Below are 17,432 nucleotides of genomic sequence, written 5' to 3' on the forward strand. Positions count from 1 at the left end.
ACCCACACAGAGAGACCCAGGTTAATAACCCACACAGAGAGACCCAGGTTAATAACCTACACAGAGAGACCCCCGGGTTAATAACCCACACAGAGAGACCCCCAGGTTAATAACCTACACAGAGAGACCCCCGGGTTAATAACCTACACAGAGAGACCCCCGGGTTAATAACCCACACAGAGAGACCCAGGTTAATAACCTACACAGAGAGACCCCCGGGTTAATAACCCACACAGAGAGACCCCCAGGTTAATAACCTACACAGAGAGACCCCCAGGTTAATAACCTACACAGAGAGACCCCCGGGTTAATAACCCACACAGAGAGACCCGGGTTAATAACCCACACAGAGAGACCCCCTGGTTAATAACCTACACAGAGAGACCCAAGTTAATAACCTACACAGAGAGACCCCCTGGTTAATAACCTACACAGAGAGACCCCCTGGTTAATAACCTACACAGAGAGACCCCCAGGTTAATAACCTACACAGAGAGACCCCAAGGTTAATAACCTACACTGAGAGACCCCCTGGTTAATAACCTACACAGAGAGACCCCCTGGTTAATAACCCACACAGAGAGACACGGGTTAATAACCCACACAGAGACACCCAGGTTAATAACCCACACAGAGAGACCCAGGTTAATAACCTACAGAGAGACCCCCAGGTTAATAACCCACACAGAGAGACCCCCAGGTTAATAACCTACACAGAGAGACCCCCGGGTTAATAACCTACACAGAGAGACCCCCGGGTTAATAACCCACACAGAGAGACCCGGGTTAATAACCTACACAGAGAGACCCCCGGGTTAATAACCCACACAGAGAGACCCCCAGGTTAATAACCTACACAGAGAGAAACCCAGGTTAATAACCTACACAGAGAGACCCCCAGGTTAATAACCTACACAGAGAGACACCCAGGTTAATAACCTACACAGAGAGACACCCAGGTTAATAACCTACACAGAGAGACCCCCAGGTTAATAACCTACACAGAGAGACCCCCAGGTTAATAACCCACACAGAGAGACCAGGTTAATAACCTACACAGAGAGACCCCCAGGTTAATAACCTACACAGAGAGACCCCCAGGTTAATAACCCACACAGAGAGACCAGGTTAATAACCTACACAGAGAGACCCCCGGGTTAATAACCTACACAGAGAGACCCGGGTTAATAACCCACACAGAGAGACCCCCGGGTTAATAACCTACACAGAGAGACCCCCAGGTTAATAACCCACACAGAGAGACCAGGTTAATAACCTACACAGAGAGACCCCCGGGTTAATAACCTACACAGAGAGACCCGGGTTAATAACCCACACAGAGAGACCCCCAGGTTAATAACCTACACAGAGAGACCCCCAGGTTAATAACCTACACAGAGAGACCCCCAGGTTAATAACCTACACAGAGAGACCCCCAGGTTAATAACCTACACAGAGAGACCCCCAGGTTAATAACCTACACAGAGAGACCCCCAGGTTAATAACCTACACAGAGAGACCCCCTGGTTAATAACCTACACAGAGAGATCCCCTGGTTAATAACCCACACAGAGAGACCCCCTGGTTAATAACCTACACAGAGAGACCCCCAGGTTAATAACCTACAGAGAGACACCCAGGTTAATAACCTACACAGAGAGACCCCCTGGTTAATAACCTACACAGAGAGACCCCCTGGTTAATAACCCACACAGAGAGACCCGGGTTAATAACCCACACAGAGAGACCCAGGTTAATAACCCACACAGAGAGACCCAGGTTAATAACCTACACAGAGAGACCCCCGGGTTAATAACCCACACAGAGAGACCCCCAGGTTAATAACCTACACAGAGAGACCCCCGGGTTAATAACCTACACAGAGAGACCCCCGGGTTAATAACCCACACAGAGAGACCCAGGTTAATAACCTACACAGAGAGACCCCCGGGTTAATAACCCACACAGAGAGACCCCCAGGTTAATAACCTACACAGAGAGACCCCCAGGTTAATAACCTACACAGAGAGACCCCCGGGTTAATAACCCACACAGAGAGACCCGGGTTAATAACCCACACAGAGAGACCCCCTGGTTAATAACCTACACAGAGAGACCCCCTGGTTAATAACCTACACAGAGAGACCCCCAGGTTAATAACCTACACAGAGAGACCCCAAGGTTAATAACCTACACAGAGAGACCCCTGGTTAATAACCTACACAGAGAGACCCCCTGGTTAATAACCCACACAGAGAGACCCGGGTTAATAACCCACACAGCGAGACCCAGGTTAATAACCTACAGAGAGACCCCCGGGTTAATAACCCACACAGAGAGACCCCCAGGTTAATAACCTACACAGAGAGACCCCCGGGTTAATAACCTACACAGAGAGACCCCCGGGTTAATAACCCACACAGAGAGACCCAGGTTAATAACCTACACAGAGAGACCCCCGGGTTAATAACCCACACAGAGAGACCCCCAGGTTAATAACCTACACAGAGAGAAACCCAGGTTAATAACCTACACAGAGAGACCCCCAGGTTAATAACCTACACAGAGAGACACCCAGGTTAATAACCTACACAGAGAGACCCCCAGGTTAATAACCTACACAGAGAGACCCCCAGGTTAATAACCTACACAGAGAGACCAGGTTAATAACCTACACAGAGAGACCCCCAGGTTAATAACCTACACAGAGAGACCCCCAGGTTAATAACCTACACAGAGAGACCCCCAGGTTAATAACCCACACAGAGAGACCAGGTTAATAACCTACACAGAGAGACCCCCGGGTTAATAACCTACACAGAGAGACCCCCAGGTTAATAACCTACACAGAGAGACCCCCAGGTTAATAACCCACACAGAGTGACCAGGTTAATAACCTACAGAGAGACCCCCAGGTTAATAACCTACACAGAGAGACCCCCAGGTTAATAACCCACACAGAGAGACCAGGTTAATAACCTACACAGAGAGACCCCCGGGTTAATAACCTACACAGAGAGACCCGGGTTAATAACCCACACAGAGAGACCCCCGGGTTAATAACCTACACAGAGAGACCCCCAGGTTAATAACCCACACAGAGAGACCAGGTTAATAACCTACACAGAGAGACCCCCGGGTTAATAACCCACACAGAGAGACCAGGTTAATATAACTCCAGTAAAAGCCTAGAAGTTGACCCACACAGAGAGACCAGGTTAATAACCCACACAGAGAGACCAGGTTAACATAGCTCCAGTAAAAGCCTAGAAGTTGACCCACAGCTAGAAGCCTCAGTAATACCTTGGGAGGGATTTTCTTCATGTAGTTCCAGCTGTGTTGCTGTGGCCCGTTGTTCCTGTTGTCCTGACCGTGGCCGTCTCTGTGGTTCTCTCTGTGACCGTCTCTGTCCCGGTCTCTGTGGTTCTCTCTGTGACCGTCTCTGTCCCGGTCTCGGTGACTTGGGGTGTTGCTCCACATCCCGATCTCCACCTCCTCCTCCTGTTCCCAACTGGCCTGGCACGACACCTCCTCCCCACACCAGGTACTACTCTCCTGCTGCTGCTGCATGGGCTTGAGACCTGGAGGGTGGAGAGAGGACGAAGGGATTAAACCTGGAGAGAGACACGAGGGGACCTGGAGAGAGACACGAGGGGACCTGGAGAGAGAGACACACGAGGGGGCCTGGAGAGAGAGACACACGAGGGGGCCTGGAGAGAGAGACACACGAGGGGGCCTGGAGAGAGAGACACACGAGGGGGCCTGGAGAGAGAGACACACGAGGGGGCCTGGAGAGAGAGACACACGAGGGGGCCTGGAGAGAGAGAGACACACGAGGGGTCCTGGAGAGAGAGACACACGAGGGGTCCTGGAGAGAGAGACACACGAGGGGGCCTGGAGAGAGAGACACACGAGGGGGCCTGGAGAGAGAGACACACGAGGGGGCCTGGAGAGAGAGACACGAGGGGGCCTGGAGAGAGAGACACGAGGGGGCCTGGAGAGAGAGACACGAGGGGGCCTGGAGAGAGAGACACGAGGGGGCCTGGAGAGAGAGACACGAGGGGGCCTGGAGAGAGAGACACACGAGGGGGCCTGGAGAGAGAGACACACGAGGGGGCCTGGAGAGAGAGACACACGAGGGGGCCTGGAGAGAGAGACACATGAGGGGTCCTGGAGAGAGAGACACACGAGGGGTCCTGGAGAGAGAGACACACGAGGGGTCCTGGAGAGAGAGACACACGAGGGGGCCTGGAGAGAGAGACACACGAGGGGGCCTGGAGAGAGAGACACGAGGGGGCCTGGAGAGAGAGACACGAGGGGGCCTGGAGAGAGAGACACGAGGGGGCCTGGAGAGAGAGACACGAGGGGGCCTGGAGAGAGAGACACGAGGGGGCCTGGAGAGAGAGACACGAGGGGGCCTGGAGAGAGAGACACGAGGGGGCCTGGAGAGAGAGACACGAGGGGGCCTGGAGAGAGAGACACGAGGGGGCCTGGAGAGAGAGACACGAGGGGACCTGGAGAGAGAGACACGAGGGGGCCTGGAGAGAGAGAGTGACGAGGGGACCTGGAGAGAGAGACACGAGGGGACCTGGAGAGAGAGACACGAGGGGACCTGGAGAGAGAAACACGAGGGGACCTGGAGAGAGAGACACGAGGGGACGAGGGGGCCTGGAGAGAGACGAGGAGATGGGTGTGTGTGCATCTGTCTCACCAGGTTGGTCTGTGTGTGTGTATGTGTGTCTTACCAGGTTTGTGGTGGTTCTGTGCTCCAGGTCCTTCCCAGCCTCCTGTCGCAGAGTTGTCCCCTCTGTCTCTCAGCTCCTCCCAGGTGGAGCTGGTGTCCATGGGTTTCCCCCAGGCCGATGTCCCGTTGTCCACAGAGACGGGGGGGCCTGGCGGATCACCCCACGTTCCTGACTCCATCTTCTGGGGACCTGTGTACTGTTCACCCCAACCTGGAGGAGGAGAGAGAGGGGGAGGAGGAGAGAGAAAGGAGGAGAGACCGTAGGAGAGAGAGGGGGAGTAGGAGAGAGAGGGGGGGAGAGGTAGTAGGAGAGAGAGAGGGGTAAGAGAGAGAGGGGGGAGGAGGAGAGAGGGAGGAGGAGAGAGAGAGAGGGGGGAGGAGAGAGAGGGGGGAGGAGAGAGAGAGGGGGAGGGGGGAGGAGAGAGAGAGGGGGAGGAGAGAGAGAGGGGGAGGAGAGAGAGAGGGGGGAGGGGGGAGGAGAGAGAGAGGGGAGGGGGGAGAGAGAGAGGGGAGGGGGGAGGAGAGAGAGAGGGGGGAGGAGAGAGAGAGGGGGGAGGAGAGAGAGAGGGGGGAGGAGAGAGAGAGGGGAGGGGGGGAGAGAGAGGGGAGGGGGGAGAGAGAGAGAGGGGAGAGAGAGAGGTATGTGAGGTGGAGTTTCGTAAATGGCAGGTAACCTTGTACCTTCTCAACTCTGCTGTTGTACTCACTCAGACGATCAATAACAGACTAGCTGGGTTTCTAGATCAATAACAGACTAGCTGGGTTTATAGACTGAGATGATCAATAACAGACTAGCTGGGTTTCTAGACTGAGATGATCAATAACAGACTAGCTGGGTTTCTAGATCAATAACAGACTAGCTGGGTTTCTAGATCAATAACAGACTAGCTGGGTTTCTAGATCAATAACAGACTAGCTGGGTTTCTAGATCAATAACAGACTAGCTGGGTTTCTAGATCAATAACAGACTAGCTGGGTTTCTAGATCAATAACAGACTAGCTGGGTTTCTAGATCAATAACAGACTAGCTGGGTTTCTAGATCAATAACAGACTAGCTGGGTTTCTAGATCAATAACAGACTAGCTGGGTTTCTAGATCAATAACAGACTAGCTGAGTTTCTAGATCAATAACAGACTAGCTGGGTTTCTAGATCAATAACAGACTAGCTGGGTTTATAGATCAATAACAGACTAGCTGGGTTTCTAGATCAATAACAGACTAGCTGGGTTTCTAGATCAATAACAGACTAGCTGGGTTTCTAGATCAATAACAGACTAGCTGAGTTTCTAGATCAATAACAGACTAGCTGGGTTTCTAGATCAATAACAGACTAGCTGGGTTTCTAGATCAATAACAGACTAGCTGGGTTTCTAGATCAATAACAGACTAGCTGAGTTTCTAGATCAATAACAGACTAGCTGAGTTTCTAGATCAATAACAGACTAGCTGGGTTTCTAGATCATAAACAGACTAGCTGGGTTTATAGATCAATAACAGACTAGCTGGGTTTATAGATCAATAACAGATAGTGTAGTTTCCCCAAATTCAGTTTCATCATTTTGTTTATCCAGGTTTCCATTTTCCCCCTTTAATTCCAGTAAGCGCCCAGAAAGAGGCCGCCGTTTAGCGCCCAGCATGAGGCCGTTGTTTAGCGCCCGGCAAGAGGCCGTTATTGTTTAGCGCCCGGCAAGAGGCCGTTATTGTTTAGCGCCCGGCAAGAGGCCGTTGTTTAGCGCCCGGCAAGAGGCCGTTGTTGTTTAGCGCCCGGCAAGAGGCCGTTGTTGTTTAGCGCCCGGCTAGAGGCCGTTGTTGTTTAGCGCCCGGCTAGAGGCCGTTGTTGTTTAGCGCCCGGCAAGAGGCCGTTGTTGTTTAGCGCCCGGCAAGAGGCCGTTGTTGTTTAGCGCCCGGCAAGAGGCCGTTGTTGTTTAGCGCCCGGCAAGAGGCCGTTGTTGTTTAGCGCCCGGCAAGAGGCCGTTGTTGTTTAGCGCCCGGCAAGAGGCCGTTGTTGTTTAGCGCCCGGCAAGAGGCCGTTGTTGTTTAGCGCCCGGCAAGAGGCCGTTGTTGTTTAGCGCCCGTCAAGAGGCCGTTGTTGTTTAGCGCCCGTCAAGAGGCCGTTGTTGTTTAGCACCCGGCAAGAGGCCGTTGTTGTTTAGCGCCCGGCAAGAGGCCGTTGTTGTTTAGCGCCCGGCAAGAGGCCGTTGTTGTTTAGCGCCCGGCAAGAGGCCGTTGTTGTTTAGCGCCCGGCAAGAGGCCGTTGTTGTTTAGCGCCCAGCAAGAGGCCGTTGTTTAGCGCCTGGCAAGAGGCCGTTGTTTAGCGCCCGGCAAGAGGCCGTTGTTTAGCGCCCGGCGAGAGGCCGTTGTTTAGCGCCCAGCGAGAGGCCGTTGTTTAGCGCCCAGCATGAGGCCGTTGTTTAGCGCCCAGCAAGAGGCCGTTGTTTAGCGCCCAGCATGAGGCCGTTGTTTAGCGTCCAGCATGAGGCCGTTGTTTAGCGCCCAGCAAGAGGCCGCCGTTTAGCGCCCAGCATGAGGCCGCCGTTTAGCGCCCAGCATGAGGCCGTTGTTTAGCACCCAGCAAGAGGCCGTTGTTTAGCGCCCGGCAAGAGGCCGTTGTTTAGCGCCCGGCATGAGGCCATTGTTTAGCGTCCGGCAAGAGGCCGTTGTTTAGCGCCCGGCAAGAGGCCGTTGTTTAGCGCCCGGCAAGAGGCCGTTGTTTAGCGCCTAGCAAGAGGCCGTTGTTTAGCGCCCAGCATGAGGCCGTTGTTTAGCGCCTAGCAAGAGGCCGTTGTTTAGCACCTAGCAAGAGGCTGTTGTTTAGCACCCAGCAAGAGGCCGCCGTTTAGCGCCTAGCAAGAGGCCGTTGTTTAGCGCCCGGCATGAGGCCGTTGTTTAGCGCTCGGCATGAGGCCGTTGTTTAGCGCCCGGCAAGAGGCCACCGTTTAGCCCCTGGCAAGAGGCCGTTGTTTAGCGCCTGGCAAGAGGCCGTTGTTTAGCGCCTGGCAAGAGGCCGTTGTTTAGCGCCTGGCAAGAGGCCGTTGCTGAGCGCCTGGCAAGAGGCCGTTGCTGTTTAGCGCCTGGCAAGAGGCCGTTGTTGTTTAGCGCCTGGCAAGAGGCCGTTGTTGTTTAGCGCCTGGCAAGAGGCCGTTGTTGTTTAGCGCCTAGCAAGAGGCTGTTGTCAGTCGATTCCCTCCTATGTTCAATACATTTAGTCGATTCCCTCCTATGTTCAATACATTTAGTCGATTCCCTCCTATGTTCAATACATTTAGTCGATTCCCTCCTATGTTCAATACATTTAGGTGATTCCCTCCTATGTTCAATACATTTAGGTGATTCCCTCCTATGTTCAATACATTTAGTCGATTCCCTACTAGGTTCAATACATTTAGGTGATTCCTTACTAGGTTCAATACATTTACTTGATTCCCTACTAGGTTCAATACATTTAGTTGATTCCCTCCTAGGTTCAATACATTTACTTGATTCCCTACTAGGTTCAATACATTTAGTTGATTTCCTACTAGGTTCAATACATTTACTTGATTCCCTACTAGGTTCAATGCATTTAGTTGATTCCCTACTATGTTCAATACATTTACTTGATTCCCTCCTATGTTCAATACAATGTCTGGATTCCATGATTCTGTCTGCGTTCTCTGCAATGCAGATATTTATAGAGCCCTGACCTGTGAGTGATTTTTATAGATCTCCCCCCCTTTCTGTCTCTCTCTCCCCCCCTTTCTGTCTCTCTCTCCCCCCCTTTCTGTCTCTCTCTCCCCCCCCTTTTTGTCTCTCTCTCCCCCCCTTTCTGTCTCTCTCTCCCCCCCTTTTTGTCTCTCTCTCCCCCCTTTCTGTCTCTCTCCCCCCCTTTCTGTCTCTCTCTCCCCCCCTTTCTGTCTCTCTCTCCCCCCCTTTCTGTCTCTCTCTCCCCCCCTTTCTGTCTCTCTCTCACCCCCTTCCTGTCTCACTCTCACCCCCTTCCTGTCTCTCTCTCACCCCCTTCCTGTCTCTCTCTCACCCCCTTCCTGTCTCAGTCTACCCCCTTCCTGTCTCAGTCTACCCCCTTCCTGTCTCAGTCTACCCCCTTCCTGTCTCTCTCTCACCCCCTTCCTGTCTCTCTCTCACCCCCTTCCTGTCTCTCTCTCACCCCCTTCCGGTCTCAGTCTACCCCCCCCCTGGAACTATCTGTATTTCAGTTCAAACAAAGGTCTGTGTTTCTGCCTGCACTCACAGCTCAGAGAGAATAATCAATGCTGTAGAACATTCCAGAAGGATGACGCAACCCTAAAAAACACACACACACACACACACACACACACCAAAGGGGAGGTGGATGACACTGTGTGTGTGTGTGTGTGTGTGTGTGTGTACAGCTCCCTCCACTCACCAGAGCTGCAGGTCTTGTCCTTGTTGGCCATGTTGTTCAGGGGTGGTGGGGGCTGGGGCTGGGGGGGTTTGGTCGTGGCCATGGCATCCTGCTCTGATTGGCTGGTCTTGTTCCACATATTGACCCCGCTACAGTTGTATTTGCTGGGGTCTCCCCACGCCGAGGTGCCGTCATCGATCTCCATCCTCCTCCTCACCGACTCTGGACTAGGCTCCTCCCACCCCGTCGACGACGACTCCTCCTTGTGGGAGGGTCCAGCTGGGACCGCCACCCCAGTCCAGCCGCTGGGTTTGGAGGGGTGGGGACCGCCTGGTGGAGGTCCTCTAGGGTCCGGGTTGGCGTCTGAACCTTGACCCCACTCGGCCGGGTCTCCCCAGCTCTGAGAGGGGTGGCCGGGCTTCATGGCTGGCTCGCCCCACCCTCCCTGGGTCTGGTGGTTCTGGGGTTTGTGTCCGGCGGAGTTGGATACAGGGGGCTCCCCCCAGCCAGAGTGAGGGTTGCTGGGGTGGTCAGGGGTCCCTCCGCTGCCACCCCAGGTGCTGCTGCTTCCGTCGGGGTGTGTGTTGGTGTTGGCCGGGCGGCCTGGCTCGCCCCATCCTGCAGACCCTGAACGGTCGCTGTCGTTGTCCCATCCCCCAGACACGCTGGTCTTCTGGGGCTGACCCCAGTAGCTGCTCCCTCCACCTCCTCCTCTGGAGCGGTCTCCACCACCCATCCCCCAGCCCTGCTTTTGGGGTTTCGGAGGGTTGATCCAGGTGTTGGAGAGGTCCTCCTTCTGGCTGTTTCCCCAGGTAGAGGAAGGGTTACCGTTGTCCCATCCTCGCTCTCCTCCAGGACCTTTGTTGTCTCTGTCTCCACACCCAGACAAGGTCTTCTGCTCTACCCAGCCAGACCCTCCTGATTCTGGGCCCGTATTGCCCGGGCCGTCCCCCCCACGCCATCCTCCAGAGCTGGAGGTCTGAGAACGAGCGGCGTGGCTTTTCGAGCCCCAGCCAGGGCCTCCGTTACCGGGTTTTCTGTCATCGGGTCTGGGGGCGGGAGAGGTGACGTCCCAGGCGGTGTTCTGGCGTACTGGGGTCTGGCCCCAGCCGGTGTTGCAGAGAACACGGGGGTCCACGTCTGAACAGGAGAGGACTTGAGTAGACCCAGGGAGGGGGCCTCGTCGACGGGGGTCGTTCCTGTCCCTGTCTAAGCTACGGCCTCCAGAGCTCTCCCCGCTCCCCTCACTGCCGCCAGACGCCCCAACGCTCGCAGGTCCTCCTCCTCCTCCTCCTCCCACCCTCAGGGCGTCGTCTTCAAGACTCTTCCAGCCGTTGGCTCCTCCCCCTGACTTCCGTCCGTCGCCGGAATCCTGAGATTTGTTACCGGGCAACGAGCTCCACTCCCCATTGGGGGGTTGCCTGTTGGAGGAGGAGCCAGAGGAAGAAGAGGAAGAAGAGGAGGAGGCGTTGCCCCATGGTCGGGGGATCCCGGCAGGACCCAGTCCGTTCCCATTGCTCGCCCCTCCTCCAGTCCCCAGGTTGTGAGGAGAGGCAGAGTCCCACCTCCCTACAGAGGCCTTGCTGTTAGTTTTACTGTTGTAAACAGCAGCAGCAGGGGAGGGCTGGCCTTGTCCCTGGCCGTTCACAGTGTCTCCAGGGCCCGAGGCCCCCCAGGGCTTAGAGAAGCCCCCTGCCAGGCCCTCGCTGTGGGGGTGCTGGGCGCCAGACAGGGTCCCGTTGGAGAGCTGCTCTCCAACCTCTGACCCCGCTCCTCCTCCTCCTCCTCCCGCTCCCCAGGAACGCAGCCCCGAGCCGGACTCGTTCCTGTGCACTGAGTTTGGTAAACTGGAGGTGTCGACGACGTTAGTAGTGTTATTTGGTCCGTTGGTCGTGTTAAGGTGGCGAGTCTTGATAGTAGTATCATTCAGGAGGAGGTGCTGCGGCTGTTCAGACAGAGAGAGGCTGTCCGGTTGTGTTCCTCCCCAGCCCAGAGAGCCTCCCTGCTGGCCAATCTTACAGCCGGAGGGTCCCTGGGGACCGGGCCAGGCACTGTGGTTAACTTTTGGGTTCAGAGTGCCGGGGGTCAGACCAGCACCATTGGCCGACGCCCAGGGGCTTGGCTTGTTGCCGTGGCTACCGTCGGCGGGGGCGTCGTTGGGGCCGACGTTGGCCAGGCACCCCCACGGGCCTTTCCCCGCCCCGTTACACGTTATGATGTTATTGCTGCTAACGGGAGGAACGCCGCCGGTAGTCAACGGGGAGAAGTGGTTCCCGTTACGGCCTCCGTTCCCTTTAGCGCCGGGAGGCGGCGGCGACGATGACGTCATAGCGGTGACCAAGTTCTTCTCCGAGCCGCCAGAACTAGAGGCAGAGTCCGTGTCCATGCATTCTGAGGTGAGCTCGGGGTCGTTGCCGGCTGCCGAGGAGGACGAGGAGGAGGAAGGCGTGTCGCTGCAGACCGAGTCTACCAGCACCTTGAAAAGAAAATCAACTTTTATTAATAGGGTTACCAGTCTAACTAGCTAGTTCACCAGTCTGATTATAATAGGGTTAGGGTTACCAGTCTAACTAGCTAGTTCACCAGTCTGATTATAATAGGGTTAGGGTTAGCAGGCTAACTAGCTAGTTCACCAGTCTGATTATAATAGGGTTAGGGTTACCAGTCTAACTAGCTAGTTCACTATTCTGTCTAAACCAGTCTGATTTCATTACTAACTAGCTAGTTCACTATTCTGTCTAAACCAGTCTGATTTCATTACTAACTAGCTAGTTCACCAGTCTGATTTCATTACTAACTAGCTAGTTCACCAGTCTGATTTCATTACTAACTAGCTAGTTCACTATTCTGTCTAAACCAGACAGCTGCGACACTCTTGAGGTCAGGGAACTTTGAGCTACCGTTTTCACATTGGGTAATGCAAACTAAACTTGGAAATGTTCCTTATTAAGTAAAATCATACAATCGTTTTTTTTTTTTTTTACAGTTAAGGATTTACAAAAACAACCAGAAAAACAGATTTACGATCCATTTTTGGCGAGACATCCGAACGGGTTTCCCGAATCACATTATAACGTTTGAAGATTAAAATACAAGAGGAGAAAACCAAACATGGAGGTATTTACGTTTGGAGAACCTCAGAGAGTACCCACCTTGTCCCAGTTACCGTCTCTGCTGCAGGGAGAACCAGAGCTCCAGGGGCAACTCTCATACTGAGAATCCAGGCCAGGGTGGTCCAAACCTGGGGACAGGAAGACGGAGAGACGCGGGGTGGTGGTGGAGGTTTGGTTAGCTCACATGAGAACACACCAGGACATTCTGTCACTAATCATTGATCTGACGTGTGGATTGGTGGAAACGGAGGGATGGAACCCAGACGTCTAACCCGGCCCAGTCCCCGCCCCTCTGACATGTGGATTGGTGGAAACGGAGGGATAGAACCCAGACGTCCACCTGTTACTGAGTGAGAAGATGGAAAAGTCCCCGTGTCCCTCTAACCCGGCCCAGTCCCCGTGTCCCTCTAACCCGGCCCAGTCCCCGTGTCCCTCTAACCCGGCCCAGTCCCCGTGTCCCTCTAACCCGGCCCAGTCCCCGTGTCCCTCTAACCCGGCCCAGTCCCCGTGTCCCTCTAACCCGGCCCAGTCCCCGTCCCAGTCCCTCTAATCCAGCCCAGCCCGTGTCCCTAACCCAGCCCAGTCCCCGTGTCCCTAACCCAGCCCAGTCCCCGTGTCCCTAACCCAGCCCAGTCCCCGTGTCCCTAACCCAGCCCAGTCCCCGTGTCCCTAACCCAGCCCCGTGTCCCTAACCCAGCCCAGTGTCCCTAACCCAGCCCAGTGTCCCTAACCCAGCCCAGTGTCCCTAACCCAGCCCAGTGTCCCTAACCCAGCCCAGTGTCCCTAACCCAGCCCAGTGTCCCTAACCCAGCCCAGTGTCCCTAACCCAGCCCAGTGTCCCTAACCCAGCCCAGTGTCCCTAACCCAGCCCAGTGTCCCTAACCCAGCCCAGTGTCCCTAACCCAGCCCAGTGTCCCTAACCCAGCCCAGTGTCCCTAACCCAGCCCAGTGTCCCTAACCCAGTCCAGTGTCCCTAACCCAGTCCCCGTGTCCCTAACCCAGCCCAGTCCCCGTGTCCCTAACCCAGCCCAGTCCCCGTGTCCCTAACCCAGCCCAGTCCCCGTGTCCCTAACCCAGCCCAGTGTCCCTAGTCCCTAACCCAGCCCAGTGTCCCTAGTCCCTAACCCAGCCCAGTGTCCCTAACCCAGCCCAGTGTCCCTAACCCAGCCCAGTGTCCCTAACCCAGCCCAGTCCCTGTGTCCCTAACCCAGCCCAGTCCCTGTGTCCCTAACCCAGCCCAGTCCCTGTGTCCCTAACCCAGCCCAGTCCCTGTGTCCCTAACCCAGCCCAGTCCCTGTGTCCCTAACCCAGCCCAGTCCCTAACCCAGTCCCTGTGTCCCTAACCCAGCCCAGTCCCTGTGTCCCTAACCCAGCCCAGTCCCTGTGTCCCTAACCCAGCCCAGTCCCTGTGTCCCTAACCCAGCCCAGTCCCTGTGTCCCTCTAAACCTAACCCAGTGATGTCAGTGATCATGATGCAGACATTCACAGTGTCTCTAACCCAGCCCCTGTGTCTCTAACCCAGCCCAGTCCCAGTCCCTCTAACCTAGCCCAGTCCCTGTCCCTCTAAGCCAGCCCAGTCCCTCTAAGCCAGCCCAGTCCCTCTAAGCCAGCCCAGTCCCTCTAAGCCAGCCCAGTCCCTCTAACCCAGCCCAGTCCCTCTAAGCCAGCCCAGTCCCTCTAACCCAGCCCAGTCCCTCTAACCCAGCCCAGTCCCTCTAACCCAGCCCAGTCCCTCTAAGCCAGCCCAGTCCCTCTGTCCCTAACCCAGCCCAGTCCCTGTGTCCCTAACCCAGCCCAGTCCCTAACCCAGTCCCTGTGTCCCTAACCCAGCCCAGTCCCTGTGTCCCTAACCCAGCCCAGTCCCTGTGTCCCTAACCCAGCCCAGTCCCTGTGTCCCTAACCCAGCCCAGTCCCTGTGTCCCTCTAAACCTAACCCAGTGATGTCAGTGATCATGATGCAGACATTCACAGTGTCTCTAACCCAGCCCCTGTGTCTCTAACCCAGCCCAGTCCCAGTCCCTCTAAGCCAGCCCAGTCCCTCTAAGCCAGCCCAGTCCCTCTAACCCAGCCCAGTCCCTCTAACCCAGCCCAGTCCCTCTAACCCAGCCCAGTCCCTCTAACCCAGCCCAGTCCCTCTAAGCCAGCCCAGTCCCTCTAACCCAGCCCAGTCCCTCTAACCCAGCCCAGTCCCTCTAAGCCAGCCCAGTCCCTCTAAGCCAGCCCAGTCCCTCTAAGCCAGCCCAGTCCCTCTAAGCCAGCCCAGTCCCTCTAACCCAGCCCAGTCCCTCTAACCCAGCCCAGTCCCTCTAACCCAGCCCAGTCCCTCTAACCCAGCCCAGTCCCTCTAACCCAGCCCAGTCCCTCTAAGCCAGCCCAGTCCCTCTAAGCCAGCCCAGTCCCTCTAAGCCAGCCCAGTCCCTCTAAGCCAGCCCAGTCCCTCTAAGCCAGCCCAGTGATCATGATGCAGACATTCACAGTGTGTGCGTCAGTCTAGTCAGCAGACACCATTTTGTTTCAGCAGTGTGATGCTACAGCCAACCAGGAGGGAGGAAGGGAGACAGAGGAGGGAGGGGGCAGGAGGGACATTGGAGAGAGGGGAGAGACGGGAAAGGGGGAGGGTGGGGAGAGACGAGGGAGGGAGGGGAGAGACGTTGTTTGTTATTTTACGACGAGAACCTCTTCCTCAGAACTAAATGAACCCTTTCATGTCTCCAGCGTCCGCTCTTCTCTTCTGGCAATTAACCACCTTGGTTTTCTGTAAAGCCACGCTCATTCTCGCCAGTCACACACACACACACGATGGCTGCCAATTCTCCTTGAATGTTGTCTAGTCTGCCTGCTCAGTCAGAATGTTCTCTCCTCCTCCTTTCTCCCGTTATGTGCCTTTAACCCCTAACCCTACCTTTGTAGGAGCACATGCTGTTATGTGCCTTTAACCCCTAACCCTACCTTTGTAGGAGCACATGCTGTTCCGTGCCTTTAACCCCTAACCCTACCTTTGTAGGAGCACATGCTGTTCCGTGCCTTTAACCCCTAACCCTACCTTTGTAGGAGCACATGCTGTTCCGTGCCTTTAACCCCTAACCCTACCTTTGTAGGAGCACATGCTGTTCCGTGCCTTTAACCCCTAACCCTACCTTTGTAGGAGCACATACTGTTCTGTGCCTTTAACCCCTAACCCTACCTTTGTAGGAGCACATGCTGTTCCGTGCCTTTAACCCCTAACCCTACCTTTGTAGGAGCACATACTGTTCCGTGCCTTTAACCCCTAACCCTACCTTTGTAGGAGCACATGCTGTTCTGTGCCTTTAACCCCTAACCCTACCTTTGTAGGAGCACATGCTGTTCTGTGCCTTTAACCCCTAACCCTACCTTTGTAGGAGCACATACTGTTATGTGCCTTTAACCCCTAACCCTACCTTTGTAGGAGCACATACTGTTCTGTGCCTTTAACCCCTAACCCTACCTTTGTAGGAGCACATGCTGTTATGTGCCTTTAACCCCTAACCCTAACCCTAACCCTTTAACCCCTAACCCTACCTTTGTAGGAGCACATGCTGTGTTCAAAGGTAGTTTAACTTGAATAACAAGGTGAGACGATCTACAGGAGAAGAGATCAGACAATGACCGACACACTGAGACTACATAACAACAGCCAACGTTAACGTGAGCACCAGGGCGGGCGGGAGAACTGGGATTCAGGAATGACCTTGTCTGACTGGAGTAGTATAGGGAGAGGTCCAGGAAGACAAGAGAGAAGAAGAGTCAGGGTCAAAGGGTAAAATAAAAAAGGTAGTCACCTGTTTGGTTAGGAGAGTGGCTGACCGAGTCCCGAATTGGAGCCATGCCTAGGATACAGAGAGAGGAGGTTAGCGAGAGAGGACAGCGAGAGAGGAGGCCAGCGAGAGAGGAGGCCAGCGAGAGAGGAGGCCAGCGAGAGAGGAGGTTAGCGAGAGAGGAGGCCAGCGAGAGAGGAGGCCAGCAAGAGAGGAGGACAGCAAGAGAGGAGGACAGCGAGAGAGGAGGTTAGTGAGAGAGGAGGCCAGCGAGAGAGGAGGCCAGCGAGAGAGGAGGCCAGCGAGAGAGGAGGCCAGCGAGAGAGGAGGTTAGCGAGAGAGGAGGCCAGCGAGAGAGGAGGCCGGCGAGAGAGGAGGGTGGCGAGAGAGGAGGGTAGCGAGAGAGGAGGGTAGCGAGAGAGGAGGGTAGCGAGAGAGGAGGACAGCGAGAGAGGAGGACAGCGAGAGAGGAGGATAGAGAGAGAGGAGGATAGCGAGAGAGGAGGCCAGCGAGAGAGGAGGCCAGCGAGAGAGGAGGGTAGCGAGAGAGGAGGGTAGCGAGAGAGGAGGGTAGCGAGAGAGGAGGACAGCGAGAGAGGAGGACAGCGAGAGAGGAGGATAGCGAGAGAGGAGGATAGAGAGAGAGGAGGATAGCGAGAGAGACAAGGGATAGAAGAAAAACACCATTAAAATGTTAAAACAGCGTCAGGAAGAAAAGCAGACGAAGAAATAAAGCAGGTTTACAAGAAGAGACAAATACTACAGACAATACTGTCAGCTCTAGCTAAAGGCTAAAGGATAGGGCTAAAGGCTAGAGGCTAAGGATATGGCTAAAGGCTAAAGGATAAGGCTAAAGGCTAGAGGCTAAGGATAGGGCTAAAGGCTAGAGGCTAGAAAGCTAAAGGCCAGAGAGCTAAAGGCTAGAAAGCTAAAGGCCAGAAAGCTAAAGGCCAGAAAGCTAAAGGCTAGAAAGCTAAAGGCCAGAAAGCTAAAGGCTAGAAAGCTAAAGGCTAAAGGCTAGAAAGCTAAAGGCTAAAGGCCAGAAAGCTAAAGGCCAGAAAGCTAAAGGCCAGAAAGCTAAAGGCTAGAAAGCTAAAGGCTAGAAAGCTAAAGGCTAAAAGCTAAAGCTGCCGCTTTCAAGGAGCGGGACACTAATCCGGACGCTTATAAGAAATCGGCTCTGAAGCTCATCGGATGTGGCAGGGGGCTTTCAAACTATTACGGACTACGAAGGGAAACACAGCCGCGAGCTGCCCAGTGACGAGGGCCTACCAGACGAGCTAAATGCCTTTTATGATCGCCTCGAGGCAAGCAACAATGAAGCATGCATGAGAGCACCCGCTGTTCCGGATGACTGTGTGATCACGCTCTCTGCAGCCGATGTGAGCAACACCTTTAAACAGGTGGTCGCGGGGCCAGACGGATTACCAGGA

The 17,432-nt window shown here is 54.8% G+C and overlaps 1 protein-coding gene across 9 annotated transcripts in view; it reads right to left on the reverse strand.

The window, feature by feature from the left end:
* Positions 1-17,432, reverse strand: part of LOC110513568 (trinucleotide repeat-containing gene 6A protein) — a 104,113-nt gene that overhangs the window by 52,752 nt on the left and 33,929 nt on the right. For 7 of the 9 annotated variants that reach the window (XM_036972107.1, XM_036972109.1, XM_036972106.1 and 4 more), the window contains 5 exons: positions 16,024-16,071; positions 12,262-12,350; positions 9,131-11,585; positions 4,746-4,955; positions 3,304-3,581 (listed from right to left, as the gene is read on the reverse strand). In XM_036972107.1, the coding sequence (XP_036828002.1) occupies positions 3,304-3,581; positions 4,746-4,955; positions 9,131-11,585; positions 12,262-12,350; positions 16,024-16,069 (3,078 nt within the window). In that variant the 5' untranslated portion in view covers positions 16,070-16,071. The remainder of the gene's footprint in view (positions 1-3,303; positions 3,582-4,745; positions 4,956-9,130; positions 11,586-12,261; positions 12,351-16,023; positions 16,072-17,432) is intronic. The other 2 variants (XM_036972112.1, XM_036972111.1) reach the window with 1 other exon arrangement.

The sequence above is a fragment of the Oncorhynchus mykiss genome, unplaced genomic scaffold (genome assembly GCF_013265735.2).
Source record: "Oncorhynchus mykiss isolate Arlee unplaced genomic scaffold, USDA_OmykA_1.1 un_scaffold_120, whole genome shotgun sequence".
Classification (NCBI taxonomy): domain Eukaryota; kingdom Metazoa; phylum Chordata; class Actinopteri; order Salmoniformes; family Salmonidae; genus Oncorhynchus; species Oncorhynchus mykiss.